The following is a 17,670-nucleotide window of genomic DNA, read 5'->3' on the forward strand; positions in this document are numbered from 1 at the left end:
CAGACCATTGAAATCTGATGCTCTAGGGGTGGAACCAAGGCTTAGATGCTGGGTCTTCAGCCTCCCTGAATTCTAGTGGGAGTGAAGGTTGAGGACTAGGGTGCATTTCTATAAGTAAAGTTTTACTGGAACATAGCCACGCCCATTCATTTACTGATTTTCTAGAGACCCCATGACTTGCAAAGCCTGAAGATATTTACTCTTTGGCCATTTACCAGAAAACACTTGCTGACTCCTGCTCTAGTGAAGATTTTTTTAAAAAGCTTTACAATAAAATTCATAGTAAAAGAACAAGATCTGGTACTTTGCAGAGCCTTCAAGGTCAAGTCCCATCGGGTTTTTTAATGTATAATTTTATTTATTATTTTCGGCTGTGCTGGGTCTCGGTTGCTACATCCGGGCTTTCCTCTGGTTGTGGAGCTTGGGCTTCTCACTGCGGCGGCTGCTTTTCTCGCAGAGGATGGGCTCCACAGCTCAGGCTCCATAGCTGTGCACCGGCTTGGCTGCTCCAAGGCCCGAGGGGTCACCCCGAGCAGGGAGCCAACTCGTGTCTCCTGCATCGGCAGGCGGATGCTCTACCGCTGAGCCACCGGGGAAGCCCTGTCGGTTTTCTTGTACATGGGAGAAACAGAAAATCATTTTCCCTGAAGAGCCGACTGTAAGATAGTGTGAAACTGGTGCCCAGCTCACCACTCAGAGTGGGAGACTGCAGGGGTCACATGAGGGCACTGGACTTAAAAGTCTGCTCTGGTTTCTAACTCAGCATTGGTTACTTAGGCTCTGTTTGACTTGACGGGGCCCGAGAGGCAAAGCTGGCTCTTTAATGTAAGGTGTTGGAGTCTGTTCCTCCCACTGCAGCAGCTCTAGGTGACAGCAGACCCCTGAAGGAGATCCTTTAGCTCTGGAGAATTGCACATATAAAAAGAGAGAAAAATTTAAATGCTTTTTACATCATCCCGCCTTTCCTCAGTTCAGGTAGAAAGCTGATGGCTGTAAACCATTGGTCTTCCTTTGATCACAGCCCCTATGGGCTGCAAGCAGGAGAGAAAAGATCCTTTATTTTAGTTCCCTGAGCAGAATTGGCACCTCCTGATTGAGATGCTGATTGAGAGCACGTCATTCTGGGAGGCGCCCCCCTGCACTTACTGAGTCAGAGTCTACTTTTTAACCGAATCCCCAGGCTGTTTGAATACCCATGAAGAGCGCCCTGGGAGGCACTAGTCTTAATTGATAACTGTGTCCGTGCAGTCAGCTGACCATTGGTCCTCACTTTAAATCATTTCTTGGCTCCTTATTGGTTTCTGACTTGGGAATAGCCAAAGGGGAAAAACTGTCTGCCTTTAATGGCTGAGTCCAACTACGGCTTGCCTGCCCTCTTATTTAGGAAAGATTTATATAATGGTAGAAAATGAAAATCAGGTGATAGAGTTGGAAGAAACACCATTTTATGTGTATTAGAAAAGCAAACTAGAAAGGATAAAGGGAACTTGCCAGGTGAACTCCACTTGTGAGGAAAGAATCAAGTGGAGTGGGGTCTTTGCTTCTGCAAGAAGAAATAATCCACCCACATTAGAGCCAGCATCCTCTGGGGAGCAGTAGGGAGGTCAAAAATGAATGCCTAAAACTTCTCAGATTAGCACAGGGAGTTAGGCCTTTCCACCAAGCAAAGCCATAACGTTCAGCCGTACACATAGCCTTATATCACATAGGAAGTTGTCCAGAATTTAGATGTTCACAGAAAATCTTGAGGAAGCCCAGTACCTACTTTTATCCTACCAGGTTCTGTCAAGTTAGTAGTATTTTCTTTATCATCTGTCTTTATAAAGATCTGATTGAAAAACATGATTTTTGAAATTAGTTTTTAATTCTTAAACAGAATTGGCTTATCCTTGAACAGTTGCAAATTGTTGACTTTTTAAATAAAGTTAATACCATCTGAATTTAGTTTTTTAAAGGCAATCTAAGTAATAAGAGTCTAGCTATTGGTCTGGCTGTTCTTGCTCTGTAGATCTGATCCTCCGGTTAGTGCTCACTGTCTGTACCAGCCAGGTCCGTGCAGGATTCAGAATAATTCCAGTGTTTGTGAGTGGCCAGGAAGAGCTAGAAGAGCAGGAGTGGGAACCCTGGTTAAACCTGGTGGTTCCATCTCCTTAGATTTGAATGAGCGGTCAGGATGCTACAGGCACTGCTCCTTACCTAAAAGCTACTTGAGGTCCCCAAGGCAGAGTCTGATTGCCAGAAAAAATTGGGTCAGCTGAGTGTCAGCTGCCACTCCTGCCGGAAGAGCAGCATGTGCCTCCCTTCTGCCTTCCAGATCTCATTTCATGTCCTGTTAGTGGAATCCAAACCACCTCCAGAAGCCTGGAGACAGGAGAGCCTGAGAGCCTCAGATCCCAGCCTTGGCTCTTTGCTAGAGGGAGAGCATAGGAGGGGGCGGGAAATGGGCTCTGAGTGACAGTGTCCAGCGTGGCCTCATGTTGACGACACCAGCTGACTCTCACACAGGGTGTGCTTGTTTTTTTTAAAAAACATTCTTTTGATGTGAACACTGAACGATTAATCAAGGGTAAGATGCCAGTTTTACACATGAGGAGACATGTGAGGGAGTGAAATACTATTTCACATTTTTAATAACTTGTTCCTGATCAGACGTGCCGGTCAGTGTTACAGGGGGTTGTTTTGGTTCATAAGCAGCACTCTCTGATCTTTACTGCCCTGTTCTCTTTTGCACTTACTAGTGGAGCATCCTGTGACCAGTTGGCATTAGAGGGGTACTTTTGAGGGGACCCTGGGATAGAAAAGGCACTTCAGGCTGCACAATTTCAGTATTTCTAGATACTAGAAATAGTGCACTGGAGTCTGTGCACTGGAGGAGCATACTTACTCATGGGTGAGGACACTTCTAACTTTAAGAGATTATTCTGTTAAAGAATTGGGTAATTCTTGTAACATGTAACTGTGGTCTCAACATATTCCCTCTTTTTTTCTTAAGCAGATGAAAAACCCGGAGAACCGCCACGCAATGAGTTCCCAGTACAGGATGCATTCTTACTACCCGCCTCCTTCCTACCTGGGCCAGAGCATGTCCCAGATCTTCACTTTTGAGGAGAGCCCGTCTTACTCTGAAGCCAAAGCGAGTGGTAGGTTCCTGGTTACACAGTGTGGATTTGAGGTGGAGGGGATACCTGCTAGCACGGGGTCTCTGGTCCTCTCAAACAGCTTACCAATCAGCAGCAGTTGGAAAGGTTGTATAAGTATTCTTTAAAGTGCTTAGTTATGAAATGATTTTTGCTTTGGTTGATTCTCAGTATCATGTTTCTGTCTTTTGGACACAGCGGTAGGAATAAGATATAGAGACTCCAATCAGAAGCCAAAAATATATTTTCTGGAGGATCAGTATGTAATATCAGGGGCCCTTTAAATGTGGTTAAGTCCTGATATTTTTGGTGGAATGAATCTCTGTGTATTGAAGACTAGTTTTCCAAAACTTTTCCAATGTAAAATTGAAGGTATATTCATCTTTTGCAGGAGGAAATAACATAATAAAACATTTTTTAATACAATAGATCTCAGAGTTTATGCAGTAGCAATGCAAATAACTCTGATATAATGGCTTGGAAATAATAAATGACTGCTTAACTGACAGAGCACTTTGAAATACACAATTCCTCAATTTCAATTTTAACTTTCTCCCCAGTGTTTACATTGTGATGATAGGTAAATCTTTTATGGCTGCTGTGTTCATGGTCCTGTTTTTAAGTTCTTTGTATTTCAGCATCATGTTTTGATCTAGAAAAGTAAGGAGCAGTCACAGTTCAGGAAATCAGGGCAATAGTGAGTTGGGAGAGAAACCCACTATTAGAACTTAACTCTGTACTGAACAAAAGAAGCTGGTTTTCTGGATAGCTTGATTCTCTATAAAGAACTGGCTTCTTTGTAAAATGAGTATTTAGAGAATGAAAATTAGAACCATGCTTTGATTTCCAAATTCAAAACAGTGAAGTCTAGAAAAGCTGGAAAAGTTACTCTTTATTTTCCATACTAAAATAAAGGGTTTTGTTAGCATGGAGTACATAGTTTGGGGGGACTGACAGTGTGAACTATGGAGAGACTGAATCACACATTGTTGATTACTCTTTGATGTTTATTAATAATCACTTTTTTTCAGGAGTGGACAAGCACAATTCTGTTTTATAAATATTCATGCTATTTAATATTTGCCCATGTGGTCCTTTTTACACTCTGTTTGATTCTGTAATTTGAATTATAAGATCCTTAAGGACAGGGAACATCTTATATACCTTTTTAGCTGCTGTGATGTCTGTTTGTTATTCATAAGTTTGAGGGAATGAGTGAACAAAGGGATATGATTTGTAGTAAGTATGATTTGTAAGTAAGCTTGGTCTTTAAGAAGACACCATCCAAAAACAAAAGGTCAGATTCCTAACTCATTGTCTCAAGAAGCCAGGGCACAATTTCGGGATGAAGCAGTTAAAGAAATGTTTGTTCATATAGCAAATTAGGACTGAAACTTACTTTCGAGAAGAAATTGCCCAAGCTCTTTGCTCTAGGAATAATGGAATATTTTTAGAAGCACTGGCATTCTGGAGACAGGTGTAAATTCAGAGCAAGGCAGTAAGACAAAAAGATAAGAGGAAATTTATTAGAGCAGAGAGGAAGGAATCTGGAGAGGCACAGTAGACATTTGAATTTACGGCCGAAAAGGAAGAGACTCAGAAGGAGAGAGGTTACAGGGAGAAAAAGGAAAAAAAGGCCAGCCACCCTAGTGTCCATAGTGAGAGACTGGGTCAGTAACACCTGAAATTTCCTAGAACTTCTCTGGCGATATGTGTATTTGAAAGTCTGGTGTGAGGATACCTCAGGCATAACCTTCTGGTCCTTCTCCAACTCACTGATAATTAATCAGGAGGGGTAAGCTTCAGACCTGAGGGAAATAGCTAGGAAGAAATGCAATGGAATCTCAGCAATGTCTACTTTGAAATTGCCATGAAGAAGGAGAATATGAATTAATAGGAAATCCAAGCCTCAGATTATTTTTTAAAGAAATAACTTCCAAATATATGGTGTCTTGGGTTTCTACATTGCATGACACTTTTGCAGAGCACATGGGAAGGGACGGGGAAGGAAAAAGTTATGGATCAATAGGAACACCCCAGGATCATCTTCTGGGGTATCAGTTTTATCATCGGCACAGATACAAGTGGGGGCCATTTATGCCCTCTGGTGAGTGGGGTGAGGCTGGTGACAGGATGTGGGGACAGGGATGGGGCATCAAGATAGTCATTTGTGAGGAGGTGGTAGAGGCTGGCTGATTACCAGTTACATTTATCAGTTCTACCAGGTTTGGGTTGAGGTCCTATGGTGGGTTGCATTAGCAAATAATGATTTGTAAATGGTGTATCAATTATCCTATGTGGGGACTTATAAGTAATCTGAAAAACAGCTTTTTCAGTAGATTTAATGTTTGGCTTGAAAGTCTTAAGTATAAATTTATCCACTAACTCCATTTTTCTTTGGTTTCTTTAAGTTTAAACCTCTCTTTGCTAGCTAAAGAAATGTGTCCAAGTTCCAGGTTTTCTTATGGCTTTGTTGAAGATTGTAACATGAAAATGAAAGGTAGAGAGGGAAGGAATTACAGGGGAAGTTTTACTTTTGCTGTGTTGCTTCTGTTTAATGTTTTTCTTTGCCAAAAGGCTAGGATCCATTCTGTCTGCTTCTATGTCCTGAGAAGTATGAGGACATAGGTCAGAAATGGTGAGGCCTTGGTGTGTAAGACTTGGTGAGGCGTTGCAGGGACTTTGGCTTTTATCTCAAGTAGATGAGAAGCCCCTGGAGGGTTTCCAGCAAAGGGGTGACATGTCTGCTTGTGGTTTTTAAAGATCACTCTGGCTCTTGTTTAAGAACAGACTGTAGGGGTGCATGGTAAAGGCAGGGAGACCAGCTGGAAGGCTATTGCAGTAATTCTTGCAAAAGACGGCAGTGGCTTAGTCGGGGTGGGAGTGTGGGAGGGTTGAATTCTAGGTACATTTTGAAGATAGAAAGAAAAGATTTGGCGATGTATTTGGGATGTGACATAAAGGGAGAAGTGAAGGATAACTAATTTTTGATCTAATCAAGTAGGAACTTGAGGTTTCCACTTACTCGGGTAAAGAAGTCCATGGGAAAAACACATTTGCAGGAATTAGGAGGTTAATTGTGCACATGTTAAGTGCGTTTCCCTGGTGGCTCAGACGGTTAAAAAAAGTCTGCCTGCAGTGCAGGAGACCTGGGTTTAATCCCTGGGTCGGGAAGGTCCCCTGGAGAAGAGAGTGCCTGCCCACTCCAGTATCCTTGCCTAGAGAATCCCTCAGAAAGAGGAGCCTGGGAGGCTCCAGTCCGTGGGGTCGAAAAGAGTTAGACACAGCTGAGCGACTTGCACTCAAGTGTGAGATGTACGTAACTCATCCAAGTGGATCATAAAGTTAGGGGTTGGATGAATGAAGTCTGAGGTTGAGGGCAAGTATCACTGCTGGAAATAAAACTTGAGAGTTCAGTGTGTAGGTGTATTTGAAGTTAATATGGTAGGATCACCTGGAGAAGTGAGTGTAGACAAAGAATAGAGGACCGAGGCTTGAGCTCTGAGGCCTTCCAACGTTGAGAGGTTTGGTAGATGAACAGGACCAGCAGAGGGTAGAGTCAGGTAGGTACCTTCTCCTACCCGTGAGTTAGGATGAAGGTATCTTGGGAGGCAGGGAAAGAAAGCATTTCATTGAACCAGCTAAATAATGATGGTAGATAAGTTGAGATGAGGACTGGAATTGACCATGGGCTGTTGAAAGGTAGAAATGATCAGGATGATCAGTGGCTTGATGTGTGGCCAGTGTGGTGTGGAGGTGGGGACCAAAGCCTGACTGTGCGTTCAAGGACACACGGGAGAGAAGTGTCCGGGCAGTGAGTGTAAACCGCTCCTAAAGGAGTCTTACTGGGACGGGAGCAGTACCTGGAGAAGGTGGTGTGTTCAAGGAAAGTCCTTTCTTCTTTTTTAAAGAAGGAGGTTATTATAAAGATAAGCTGGTGTAGGGTATGTTGGGAGGGGGGCCACAACTGTCCAGGATGATAGCAGTGACTCTTGAGTAAGCAAGGTTGGGGGGGGATCCCCAAGGACACCCCCTCGTAGGGCAGCGGTCCCCAAGCTAGGGGCTGGGCGTGTTTTGTCACTGGTCTAAGAGGAGATCAGTGAAGGAATTAAGAGTAAACAAAACCTTTACAGCAGCTTGACAAAACAGTTCTATCTATTGAACAATAAAAAATTGGGGCTGGTAGTTTTTGCCTTTCACTTTTCTAGTAATTCATTTTTACATTGGAGTAAAATCCACCTGACGTAAAATTAACCACTAACCATCTTCAAGTGTACACTTCAGTGGCATTTAGTAGGTCACAGGATTGGCCACATTCACCTGTCTAGTTTCAAGTCATTTCATTCACACCACAGGGAAACCCCATACCCGTGAGACCATCACTGTGTTATTCTCCATTCCACTGTCCCTGTTAACCACTAGTCTGCTTTCTTGTTTCAATGGATTTATCTTTTCAAGATGTTTTGCGTGAATGGAAGTATAATATGTGGCCTTTTGAACTGTCTTCTTTCACTTAGCATAATTTTTTCAAAGCTCATACAAGTTGTAGCATGTATCAGTACGTCATTCCTTAGTATAGCCTAATTATATGTTTGGATATACTGTATTTTGTTTATCTGTTAATGGATATTTGAGTTGTTTCCACTCTTTTTTGGCTGTTGTTAATAGTACCGCTATGGATATTCACATACAAGTCTTTGTTTGAAGATTTGTTTTTAGTTCTTCTGGGCATATATTCCCAGGAGTGGAATTGCTGGATCATATGGTAATTCTGTGTTTAATTTTTTGAAGAGCCTCCAGACTGTTCCCTACAGTGGCGATACCACTTCACATTCCCACCACAGTGTATGAGGGTTCCAGTTTCTCTAGCTAAATAACACACTATTTTCCATTTTTTGCATTATGATTCTAGAAATTAACTTTAATTGTATTTTATAAAAGCATCAGATTGTGTCAGACTGGAAGCTGAAAAAAGGATTTCAACAAAACAGGTCCCTCCTTGCAGATAATTTGAAAGATACTGACCTAGTATACAGGTGGAGGGATGGTTTGTTTATGTATGACTGTAGCCAGGTCAGAGTAACAGCTGCAAGTTGTTTAGAAAGTGGTGGTAGGAGCATCCTGGAAATGATCCTTCCTCAACTTGGAATAAAGAGGCAGTTTCCACCATAATACTCCTGTGTTAATAGATGCACACATGTCTGCAAGTAGGTGGCATTTCCTATATGTGAAAGTGTTAGTCCTCAGTCCTCTCTGACTCTTTGTGACCCCATGGACCATAGCCTGCCAGGCTCCTCTGTCCATGGAATTCTCCAGGCCAGAATACCGGAGTGGGTAGCCATTCCCTTCTCCAGGGATCGAACCCAGGTCTTCTGTATTGCAGGCAGGTTCTTTACCAGAGAAACCCCTTCATATCTGTGAACTGGCATTTTTCTCTACATATTGACTGCTTGAGTAAGTTCTTGGAGTATATGTGGCTGGCCGGCATTTTCAAAGAGGTTTAGATTTAAAATGGTAAAGGTGCAAATACTTAGATATTTTTGTCTATTTATCTTACAGTCTCAGTTTGAAGGTCAGAATTGTTGCATCCTATTTCTTCTGGGTCTTTGGCCTCTTCCAGTTCAAAGAAGTGACAGGCTCCTATGCAAACCCACCCTTCCTTACATTCAAACTCTGCTTTCTTTAGGAGACAGAAACACAGTTGAGGTGCTTATTTTCTATAACGAGCTGTTTATGTAAAAGTCCTCAGACACACATAGGACATGAGCAGCTCTGTGAGGCCAGGGGCAGAGCGTTTACAGTTCACCCAAAGGTCAGATGGCCAAGGTCAACAGAAAGGCCTCCTGTGTTGAAGGCCTCATGTTCCTTTGCGGTATCTGGGCAGCTCACAGAGGCCTCTGTTTCCCCCAGTAGGATTTTCTGAATGCATTCAGCACGGACAGGCCAAATATAGAAGTGCCTGATTTCATTGATGGCATATGCTACCTTCCCCACAAGTCGTCATGACTAAACGTGGAGTGGTTGAACTTTCATTCCATAGAACGAACTTTCTTGATGTTGTGCATCAGAGTTGGATTTTAGCAAAAGATGATGAGGTTGAGCCTCCCTGTTTTGCAGGTGAGAACAGTCAGGTGACATACAGGCTTCTGTCTTTTGTTTTCTTTGGCTGCGCGGCTTGTGCAGGCTCTCAGTGCGAGGGCAGAGTCCTAACCTCTGAGCAGCCAGCAAATTCCCGTCTGTCTTTTCTGACAGCTTCTTTTCCTTCCTCCATGAGACAAGAGAGCACTGAGGGATGCTGCCATGTATTCTGTGTAGCATGCTGCCTTTGACAAGGCCACCCCCAGTCTAGAAATAGCAGGCAGTTCCCAGGGCCCAACGTCAGCCTGAGGAACGTCAGACTTGCTCGTGAAGGAAGACGTTCACTCGCTGCAGCACTTCAGCAGGAATTATCAGGATGTATTCTCACATGTGGCGGGCAGGGAGCAAGCGAATTCATTCACCTTTGTATTCCTCCAGTTGCCTCCCAAAGTGCCACGCTCTCAGAGCTCCTGGGAGCTTCATGGTTTCTCGTATGAATAAGAAACTGACCTCTGGGTCCGTCCTGCAGGTGCCTCCCTGGCCCAGAGTTGGGGATTCTGATGAAGCGCTTGGTGAAATAAATAAATAGGTCCTGGAACAACATGGGCTGTGGCCTCCCAGGCTACAACACGTCCTGGACTTAGATCATGTAATGTCTTCTCTTTGGAAAGCTTGAACCTTGAAGACTTAAATCTTTGAATATGATGGATTTTTGATGAATAACAGCCCTGCGTGAGAAGTCAAGAGAAGCTTCATCTCCCTTGAGGCTAAGAGAGGCCTGGTGGCATTGCAGGCAGGGTGCTGTGCCACCTCTGAGCCAGCCTGCAGTGCTGAAGAAGAGGTGCAGACCTAGGAGCTCAGCCTCCAGAACCACTTCCGTGGTGTTCTTTCTGCTGCTGAATCCTGTGGTTTCTCCTTCCCTCTTTCCTTTTCTCACAAGCACGTAACTGTCATACGTCTGTAACACCACGCCCTGTGTGTGTTGTGGGGATAGCGCGTTTAAGTCTCGTGGTCGTAGTAGTACCCCCATTTAGCAGATGAGAACATTGAGACATGGAGTCAACGCCTGTGAGGTAGGGAGGAGAAGGGTTCCTCATTTCCACGCTGCAGGTGGAAAAGCCGAGAAAAGTGATGACTGAGCTGGTCAGAAACCCCCAAAACAGCCTTAAAAAACTCACAGGGTGTCAGGTGTGGTATTTACATTACTATTTCTAAAGCTGACTGTAAACTTCAAAACATGTTTATCTCTTGATTAACATGGTAAAGTCAATGTTTGATTTTTGTGGTGATATTTGAGTTTTTTTATTTAACAGAAGAGAGTAAAGTGCAATATTTGAAAAGGCAAACATTACCAAATTAAATAGCTAGTTATTAGCTTTGAAATTTAAAGTGCAAATAGAAAATGACTTTTTAAAAGTTTTTTTCCCCCCCCTCCGTGGACATGATGATTATTTTAAAATTAGTGTGAATAAAAGGCTTGTTGATTTTCCCCAGGTAATTTTTTTCCCTTTGGCTGTGCCCGTGGCAAATGGGATCTTAGTTCTCTGGCCAGGGGTCAAACCCATGGCCCCTACAGTGGAAGTGAGGTACCTTAACCACTGGACTGCCAAGGGAGTCCCATCCTTAGATAACTTTTGAGAGAATAGTATTTTATATTCTGCATAGTCGGTCAGTGACTTATCATGAGGTGGGTTTTACATTTTTGGTTTGTCTTTGAAATACAGAGCACTTTTGCTGAGGTTTTCCTTTGGGCTGCAGTCAGTAGGGAGCACGGAGAGAGCAGAACTCCGGAAGGCACAGTTCCAGAACTCCCAGATGTCCTGAAAGAACCAGGCTGAACACATGACTAGACACCGCTGGCGTGTGTTTTCAGGGCTCATTTTATCTTGACAGGCTGCAGGTGTGACGTCAGGCCCCTTCCTGCCTGCTCAGTGCAGGGAACCCCATCCATCTGTGGGCACATCACACCCCATCAAGTTTGCTGATTCTGGTACTCATTCAGTGACCGCTTGTCTTTAAAAATCCCGAAGAGCAGAGCTAACATGGGTGTGAGCTTGGCTGGACAGTAGCTGCTCTGGGCAGAGTGTCCTACATGATCATGCGTGAGATGTCCTCACTTGAATCTGACTTGACTCCATTGGGCCTCGGCAGTTTTTCTCGGGCACAGTGTAGAGTAACTCCGGAGTTTATGTTCCCTCCTCAGCTCCTCAGAGGCCCAGCCCAGGCCAAGTACAACTTGAATAACCTTCAGGAAAGCTGTGCTGTCCTTCTGTCGGCCGCTGTCTTTGAAAATTGCCTCCAGAGTTAGTGAGCAGGAACAGTTAAGATTTACAAACAATGATGAAGCTTGTCATGCATCTTTCACCATTCATCATCCAGGTGCCGTGCCTGGGCGGTGAAGTGTTCTTCATAAAAACCACCTCAGTGTGAAATACACCTCGCTGCAGTGTTTACTGCTCTGAAGCTCGTCAGCGGCCCTTTATAGTAAATCCAGATTGCGATGTGACATTACAGTATATCATTGCCCGGCGCGGCGGGGTTTACACTGCGAATGAGTGCAGTGCACACCAGATGAGGTGTCCAAATTGAGTTATGTCAGAATTTGGCTGTTATATGGGGATAGCTTTTGTTTTCCGAACACTGAAAGTTAGCTTTATATGTATTTATATTTATATATAGGCATATACTTCTCATCTTGCACGTATACATGGGTATACAGTATATGCTGGGGTCAGGTTCCGACTGGGCGTCTGCTGTAAAGAACGGTGACCGGCTTTTATGTCCCTTCCAACTGTTGTTCACTGAAATTGGCATCAGCAGCATCTTTGGGGGAAACTAGAGTAGATGGTTATTTCAGGTGGTTTCATTTTGCTGTGTGTAAAGTGGTCATATTTTCCATTCTCTCTTAACACACACAAAAAAGGCCCCTCTTTCCTGGGATCATGGTGGCACTGGAATGATCCCTTGGCAGGGGGTGAAGAGAGGAAACGACACAGGACTGGCCTGTCGCTCTGAGCACATGCACTTGGAGGAGGACTCTGAAGTCCGTTTCTTGTTTATTATTTTTCAGTGGGTATCAAAATCCTAGTGCGACCTCTGTTATCTTGAAAGATGCTGCTTCCAGGAGATTTATGGTGTTTTAGCTGAAATCTGCAAAATAAAAGAGCACCACTGAATTTATTGCATGATCAGGTTTATTTACATTCACCCTAAAAGCGCCAATATTAAAAATGAGCTCCATAAAAAAATAATATTCAGAGATAACAGCAGGCCCTGCAGTCCCACGATCATCTTCTTAACTCGCATATTTTTATCTTTGCTCTTCAGTGTAGCAGGGCTGTCAGGAGAGCCATTGTGTGATCTTCACACACCTGAATCCTGCACTGAATCCAGGGCCTCTCCTTCTATATCCCAGATCTAGGGCAGGGGTCCCCCCATTCTGGATGCAGAGGTGAATATAGCCCTTCCACCAGTGTCCTCCGCTCATCTTCCTGGCTGTGTTCCCTCTTGGTTGCGGGGTCTTACTTGAGATGGATTAACGGTGCCACATCTGAGCCTCCCGAAGTGGCACAGGACACTGTTGCAGGGAGGGATGGGACCGAAGCCTCCCATTGACCAGGGTGCCTGAGGAAGGAGAGAGCAGTTGCTTGTCAGCCCAACGCCATTGCTTCATTAGGGTTGTAAGATTAACACAGGTGTCCAGTTAAGCTTAAATGTCACGTAATGTCTGTGGTTTGTTTTAATGTTTATTAAGTATGTCCGCAGTATTTTATTATGTTAAAAATTATTTGTGTCTGAACCTGGCAACCTCGGGCTTCTCCTGAGTCCCTCTGAACCACCGTTTTCCAGCACTGGGGTAAAAGGCAGAAATGAATGGTGGATGGAGGAGAGCAGTACCTTCACTAAGCATTTTCAGCCGTTTTAAGAGTTGTTTCATTTATATCTCTACAGAAACAGTACAAGAGGCAGTGCTGATCATGCTCACAATGCTTTCCTGTTTTGGTTGAAGCTCTTTATGGGTTTCTCCATGAAAAATTTCTGGAATATAAATTCTCCTTGCATATGTTAACTGTATTGTATCTTCCTCTGTTTAGGTAATTTGTAGGTCTGGATGTTTCTTTTATCATATTTCATAGGCTAGCTCCATTAATATAAGAGGAAATAAAAATGAGCCCACTGCTGCTTAGACTCAAGATGGAAATGTATAGTTTTTGTGAATGTGGTTCAGTTGCCCCCTTGTATCTTTACCGAACATAGCAGTGAGTTTTGAACAAAATCAGCTCCTGTCTCTTTCTTGACACCTCCCCATACCACACCAGGATGTGAACCAATGACTCAAGTCAGTAAACAAGTGGTAGATTCATGGAGTGCCAGTTATATGTTTGTGGCCCTAGCATTATGCTCAGGAGATGAACTACAGCCCAGAACATGCTCCAGTGATGCCTAAGTGTCCCCATATCTTGGGACACAGGCCCTTCCCTTTGTGTCCAAAGTAGAACAGTCTTGCCTCTAAGCCTCTGCAAGGTGTGCCAAGGAGAAGCCATGTGCCATGCTCTCTTGAGCACTCTCCAGACTTGGTTGATGACTTTGCCATGAACCTAAGAGAACGTTTCCTGCTCCAGTTAAAGAAGCCAGGATCACAACCAGACTCTGGATAGGTGTGCTACGTACACAGCCCTTGCCAGGCATGCTTCCTGTTTCTTATATGACTGTCGAGGTGGGATGGCAAAGGAGAAAATGAAAGATATGCCCGTCTGAATGCAGAGTTCCAAAGAATAGCCTTAAGTGAGCAATGCAAAGAAATAGAGGAACACAACAGAATGGGAAAGACTAGAGATCTTTTCAAGAAAATTAGAGATACCAAGGAACATTTCATGCAGAGGTGGGCACAATAAAGGACAGAAACCATTTGGATCTAACAGAAGCAGAAGGTATTAAGAAGAGGTGGCAAGAATACACAGAAGAACTATACAAAACAGATCTCAATGACCCAGATAACCATGATGGTGTGATCACTCACCTAGAGCCAGACATCCTGGAATGTGAAGTTAAGTTGGCCTTAGGAAGCATCAATACAAACAAAGCTAGTGGAGGTGATGGAATTCCAGCTGAGCTATTTTAAATCCTAAAATATGATGCTGTGAAAGTGCTGCACTCAACATACCAACAAATTTGGAAAACTCAGCAGTGGCCACAGGACTGGAAAAGGTCAGTTTTCATTCCAGTCCCAAAGAAAGGCAGTGCAAAAGAATGTTCAGACTACCACACAATTGTACTCATCTCATCTCACATGCTAGCTAAATAACGCTCAAAATTCTCCAAGCCAGGCTTCAACAGTATGTGAACCAAGAACTTTCAGATGTTCAAGATGGATTTAGAAAAGATAGAGGAACCAGAGATCAAATTACCAACATCCATTGGATCATAGAAAAAGCAAGAGAGTTCAAAAAAACATCTACTTCTGCTGTATTGACTTATGCCAAAGCCTTTGACTGTGTAGATGACAACAAACTATGGAAGGTTCTTTGAGATGGGAATAGCAGACCACCTTTCCTGTCTCCTGAGAAATCTGTATGCAGGTCAAGAAGCAACAGTTAGAACTGGACGTGGAACAACAGACTGGTTCCAAATTGGAAAAGGAGTATGTCAAGGCTGTATGTTGTCACCCTGCTTATTTAACTTATATGCAGAGTACATCATGTGAAATGCTGGGCTGGATGAAGTAGAAGCTGGAATCAAGATTACCAGGAGAAATATCAATAACCTCAGATATGCAGATGACACCACCCTTATGGCAGAAAACAAAGAAGGACTAAATTTAGAGCCTTTTGATGAAAGTGAAAGAGGAGAGTGAAAAATTGGCTTGAAACTCAACATTCAGAAGACGAAGATCCTGGCATCTGGTCCCATCACTTCATGGCAAATAGATGGGGAAACAGTGACAGACCATATTCTTGAGCTCTAAAATCACCGCAGATGGTGGCTGCAGCCATGAAGTTAAAAGACACTTGCTCCTTGGGAAAAAAGCTATGACCAACCTAGACAGCATGTTAAAAAGCAGAGATATTACTTTGCCGACAAAGGTCTGTCTAATCAAAGCTATGGTTTTTCCAGTAGTTGTGTATGGATGTGAGAGTTGGACTATAAAGAAAGCTGAGCACCAAAGAATCGATGCTTTTGAACTTTGGTGTTAGAGAAGACTTGTGAGAGTCCCTTGAACTGCAAAGAGATCAAACTAGTCAATCCTAAAGGAAATCAGTCCTGAATATTCTTTGGAAAGACCGATGCTGAAGCTCCAATACTTTGGCAACCTGATGAGAACTGACTCACTGGAAAAGACCCTGATGCTGGGAACGATTGAAGGCAGGAGAAGGAGACAGCAGAGGATGAGATGGTTGGATGGCATCACCAATTCTTTGGACATGAGTTTGTGCAGACTCCCAGAGTTGGTGATGGACAGGGAAGCCTGGCATGCTGCAGTCCATGGGGTCGAAAAGAGTCAGACACAGCTGAGCAGCTGAACGGAACTGATTATATTGTACTCAACTGTAATCTTTAGTACTGACAAAGTTGTACAACCCTCATCGCTGTCTAATTCCTAAGTATTTCCATCATCCTCCAAAGAATCTCCCTATAGAGTCACTCCTCATTTCCACCTCCCTCTCAGCCCCTGGATACTATTATTCTACTTTCTGTCTCTATGGATTTGCCTATTTCTGACATTTCTTATGAATGGAATCATATAATATGTAGCCTTATTATCTTTGACTTTTTTCACTTGGCATAATGTTTTTGAGGTTCATTCAAAGTGAGGCATGTAACAAGACTTCATTCTTTTTTCTAGCCAAATAGCGTTTCAATATATGGAAAGGCTTAGTTTGTTTTGAGTTCCGAAAGTATTGTAGGTCCTGACAAGACTGTTAAACCCTAAGATTCTCAAGGGGAGATACTTGTTTTATATCATTCTGTTAAACTGTTTATCTCATTCTGTTAAACATCTTTCACTCACCAAATGAATGTACTATAATGAGTAGAACCGACTGTTTGAAATCAAATGACACCTGTAACTGGTGTGCCTAGGTTCCCCATACCCAGCCCACCAGGTCATGTGATTTTCCTGTTTTATATTAATACTATTTACACTAGTCTGCTAGGGCCGCTGGCACAGAAGATAATGGGCTGGATGGCTTAAGAAATGGAAATGCACAGTTCTGAGATTTAGAAGTCTGAGATCAGGGTGTCATCAGGGCTGGTTTCTGGTGAGGCCCCTCTTCTTTGGTCTTTGCTTTGTATGTACAGAGAGAGCAAACTCTGGTTTCTTCTCCTCTTCTTACAGGAGCACTAGCCATTCCTGATGTGCTCACCAGCCAGGAAGCGCTTAGAAGCCCAATCACTGAGGGGTTTTTAGGAATAGGGTTCATTACTACAATGAGTGGTTAGATCATTGGCCATCGGCGATTAGCTCCATCTCCAGCCCCTCTCCCTCCCTGGAGGTTGGGGGATAGGGCTGGACATTCCAAGCTTCTCATCAGGGCTGGGTCTTCCTGGTGCTCAGCCCCCACCTTGCGTCTATGAGTAGCCCCCATCCGAAAACCATCTAGCCCACCAAGAGTCACCGCGTTAGAACACAGAGGCCCCTATCACCCTACTTACTCCAGAAATTCCATGGGTTTTCGGAGCTCTGTGGGCTTCCCTGATAGCTCAGTTGGTAAAGAATCCACCTGCAGTGCAGGAGACCCAGGTTCAGTTCCTGGGTCAGGCAGATCTGCTGGAGGAGAGGTAGGCTACCCACTCCAGTATTCCTGGGCTTCCCTTGTGGCTTAGCTGGTTAGGAATCCATCTGCAGTCCAGGAGACCCAGGTTCAATTCCTGGGTCAGGAATATCTACTGGAGAAGAGGTAGGCTACCCACTCCAGTATTCCTGGGCTTCCATTGTGGCTCAGCTGGTTAAGAATCCACCTGCAGTGCGGGAGACCCGGGTTCAATCCCAGGGTTGGGAAGATCCCCTGGAGAAGGGAAAGACTACCCGCTCCAGTATTCTGGCCTGGAGAATTCCATGGTCTGTATAGTCCCCCGGGTCACGAGGAGTTGGACACGACTGAGTGACTTTCGCTTTCACTCTCACTTTCTGGGCTCTGTGCTGGCAAGAGGGACCAAGTCCAAGTATCGTCCTGTGATAACAGAGGTTGGTAGAGCGGATATCGGTGACCCTGTTTTAGGGAAGAGGACTCGCTGCGTAGACAGCATAGGTGGCAGCCGACCGTGGAGCTGGGTGGTCTTCTCTCTGACTCAGTGTCTCTCTGGTTCACTTTCAACCTCACACTGTCCCACAGGATTGCAACCCTTGTCTTCAGCCCTCCGCCTTAGACCTGCCGCAGCCTGTGCAGGAGCTCCTGGGCACCCGGGCCTATTTGTGTTTAAGTCAATTAAAAGTCTGGTTCCTGTCTCACACTGG

At 44.1% G+C, this 17,670-nt stretch overlaps 1 protein-coding gene across 2 annotated transcripts in view; it reads left to right on the forward strand.

The window, feature by feature from the left end:
* Positions 1 to 17,670, forward strand: part of DMRT1 (doublesex and mab-3 related transcription factor 1) — a 96,279-nt gene that overhangs the window by 55,040 nt on the left and 23,569 nt on the right. For both annotated transcript variants that reach the window (XM_070480403.1, XM_070480404.1), the window contains one exon: positions 2,996 to 3,140. In XM_070480403.1, the coding sequence (XP_070336504.1) occupies positions 2,996 to 3,140 (145 nt within the window). The remainder of the gene's footprint in view (positions 1 to 2,995; positions 3,141 to 17,670) is intronic.

This window comes from Odocoileus virginianus, chromosome 18, assembly GCF_023699985.2.
Source record: "Odocoileus virginianus isolate 20LAN1187 ecotype Illinois chromosome 18, Ovbor_1.2, whole genome shotgun sequence".
Classification (NCBI taxonomy): domain Eukaryota; kingdom Metazoa; phylum Chordata; class Mammalia; order Artiodactyla; family Cervidae; genus Odocoileus; species Odocoileus virginianus.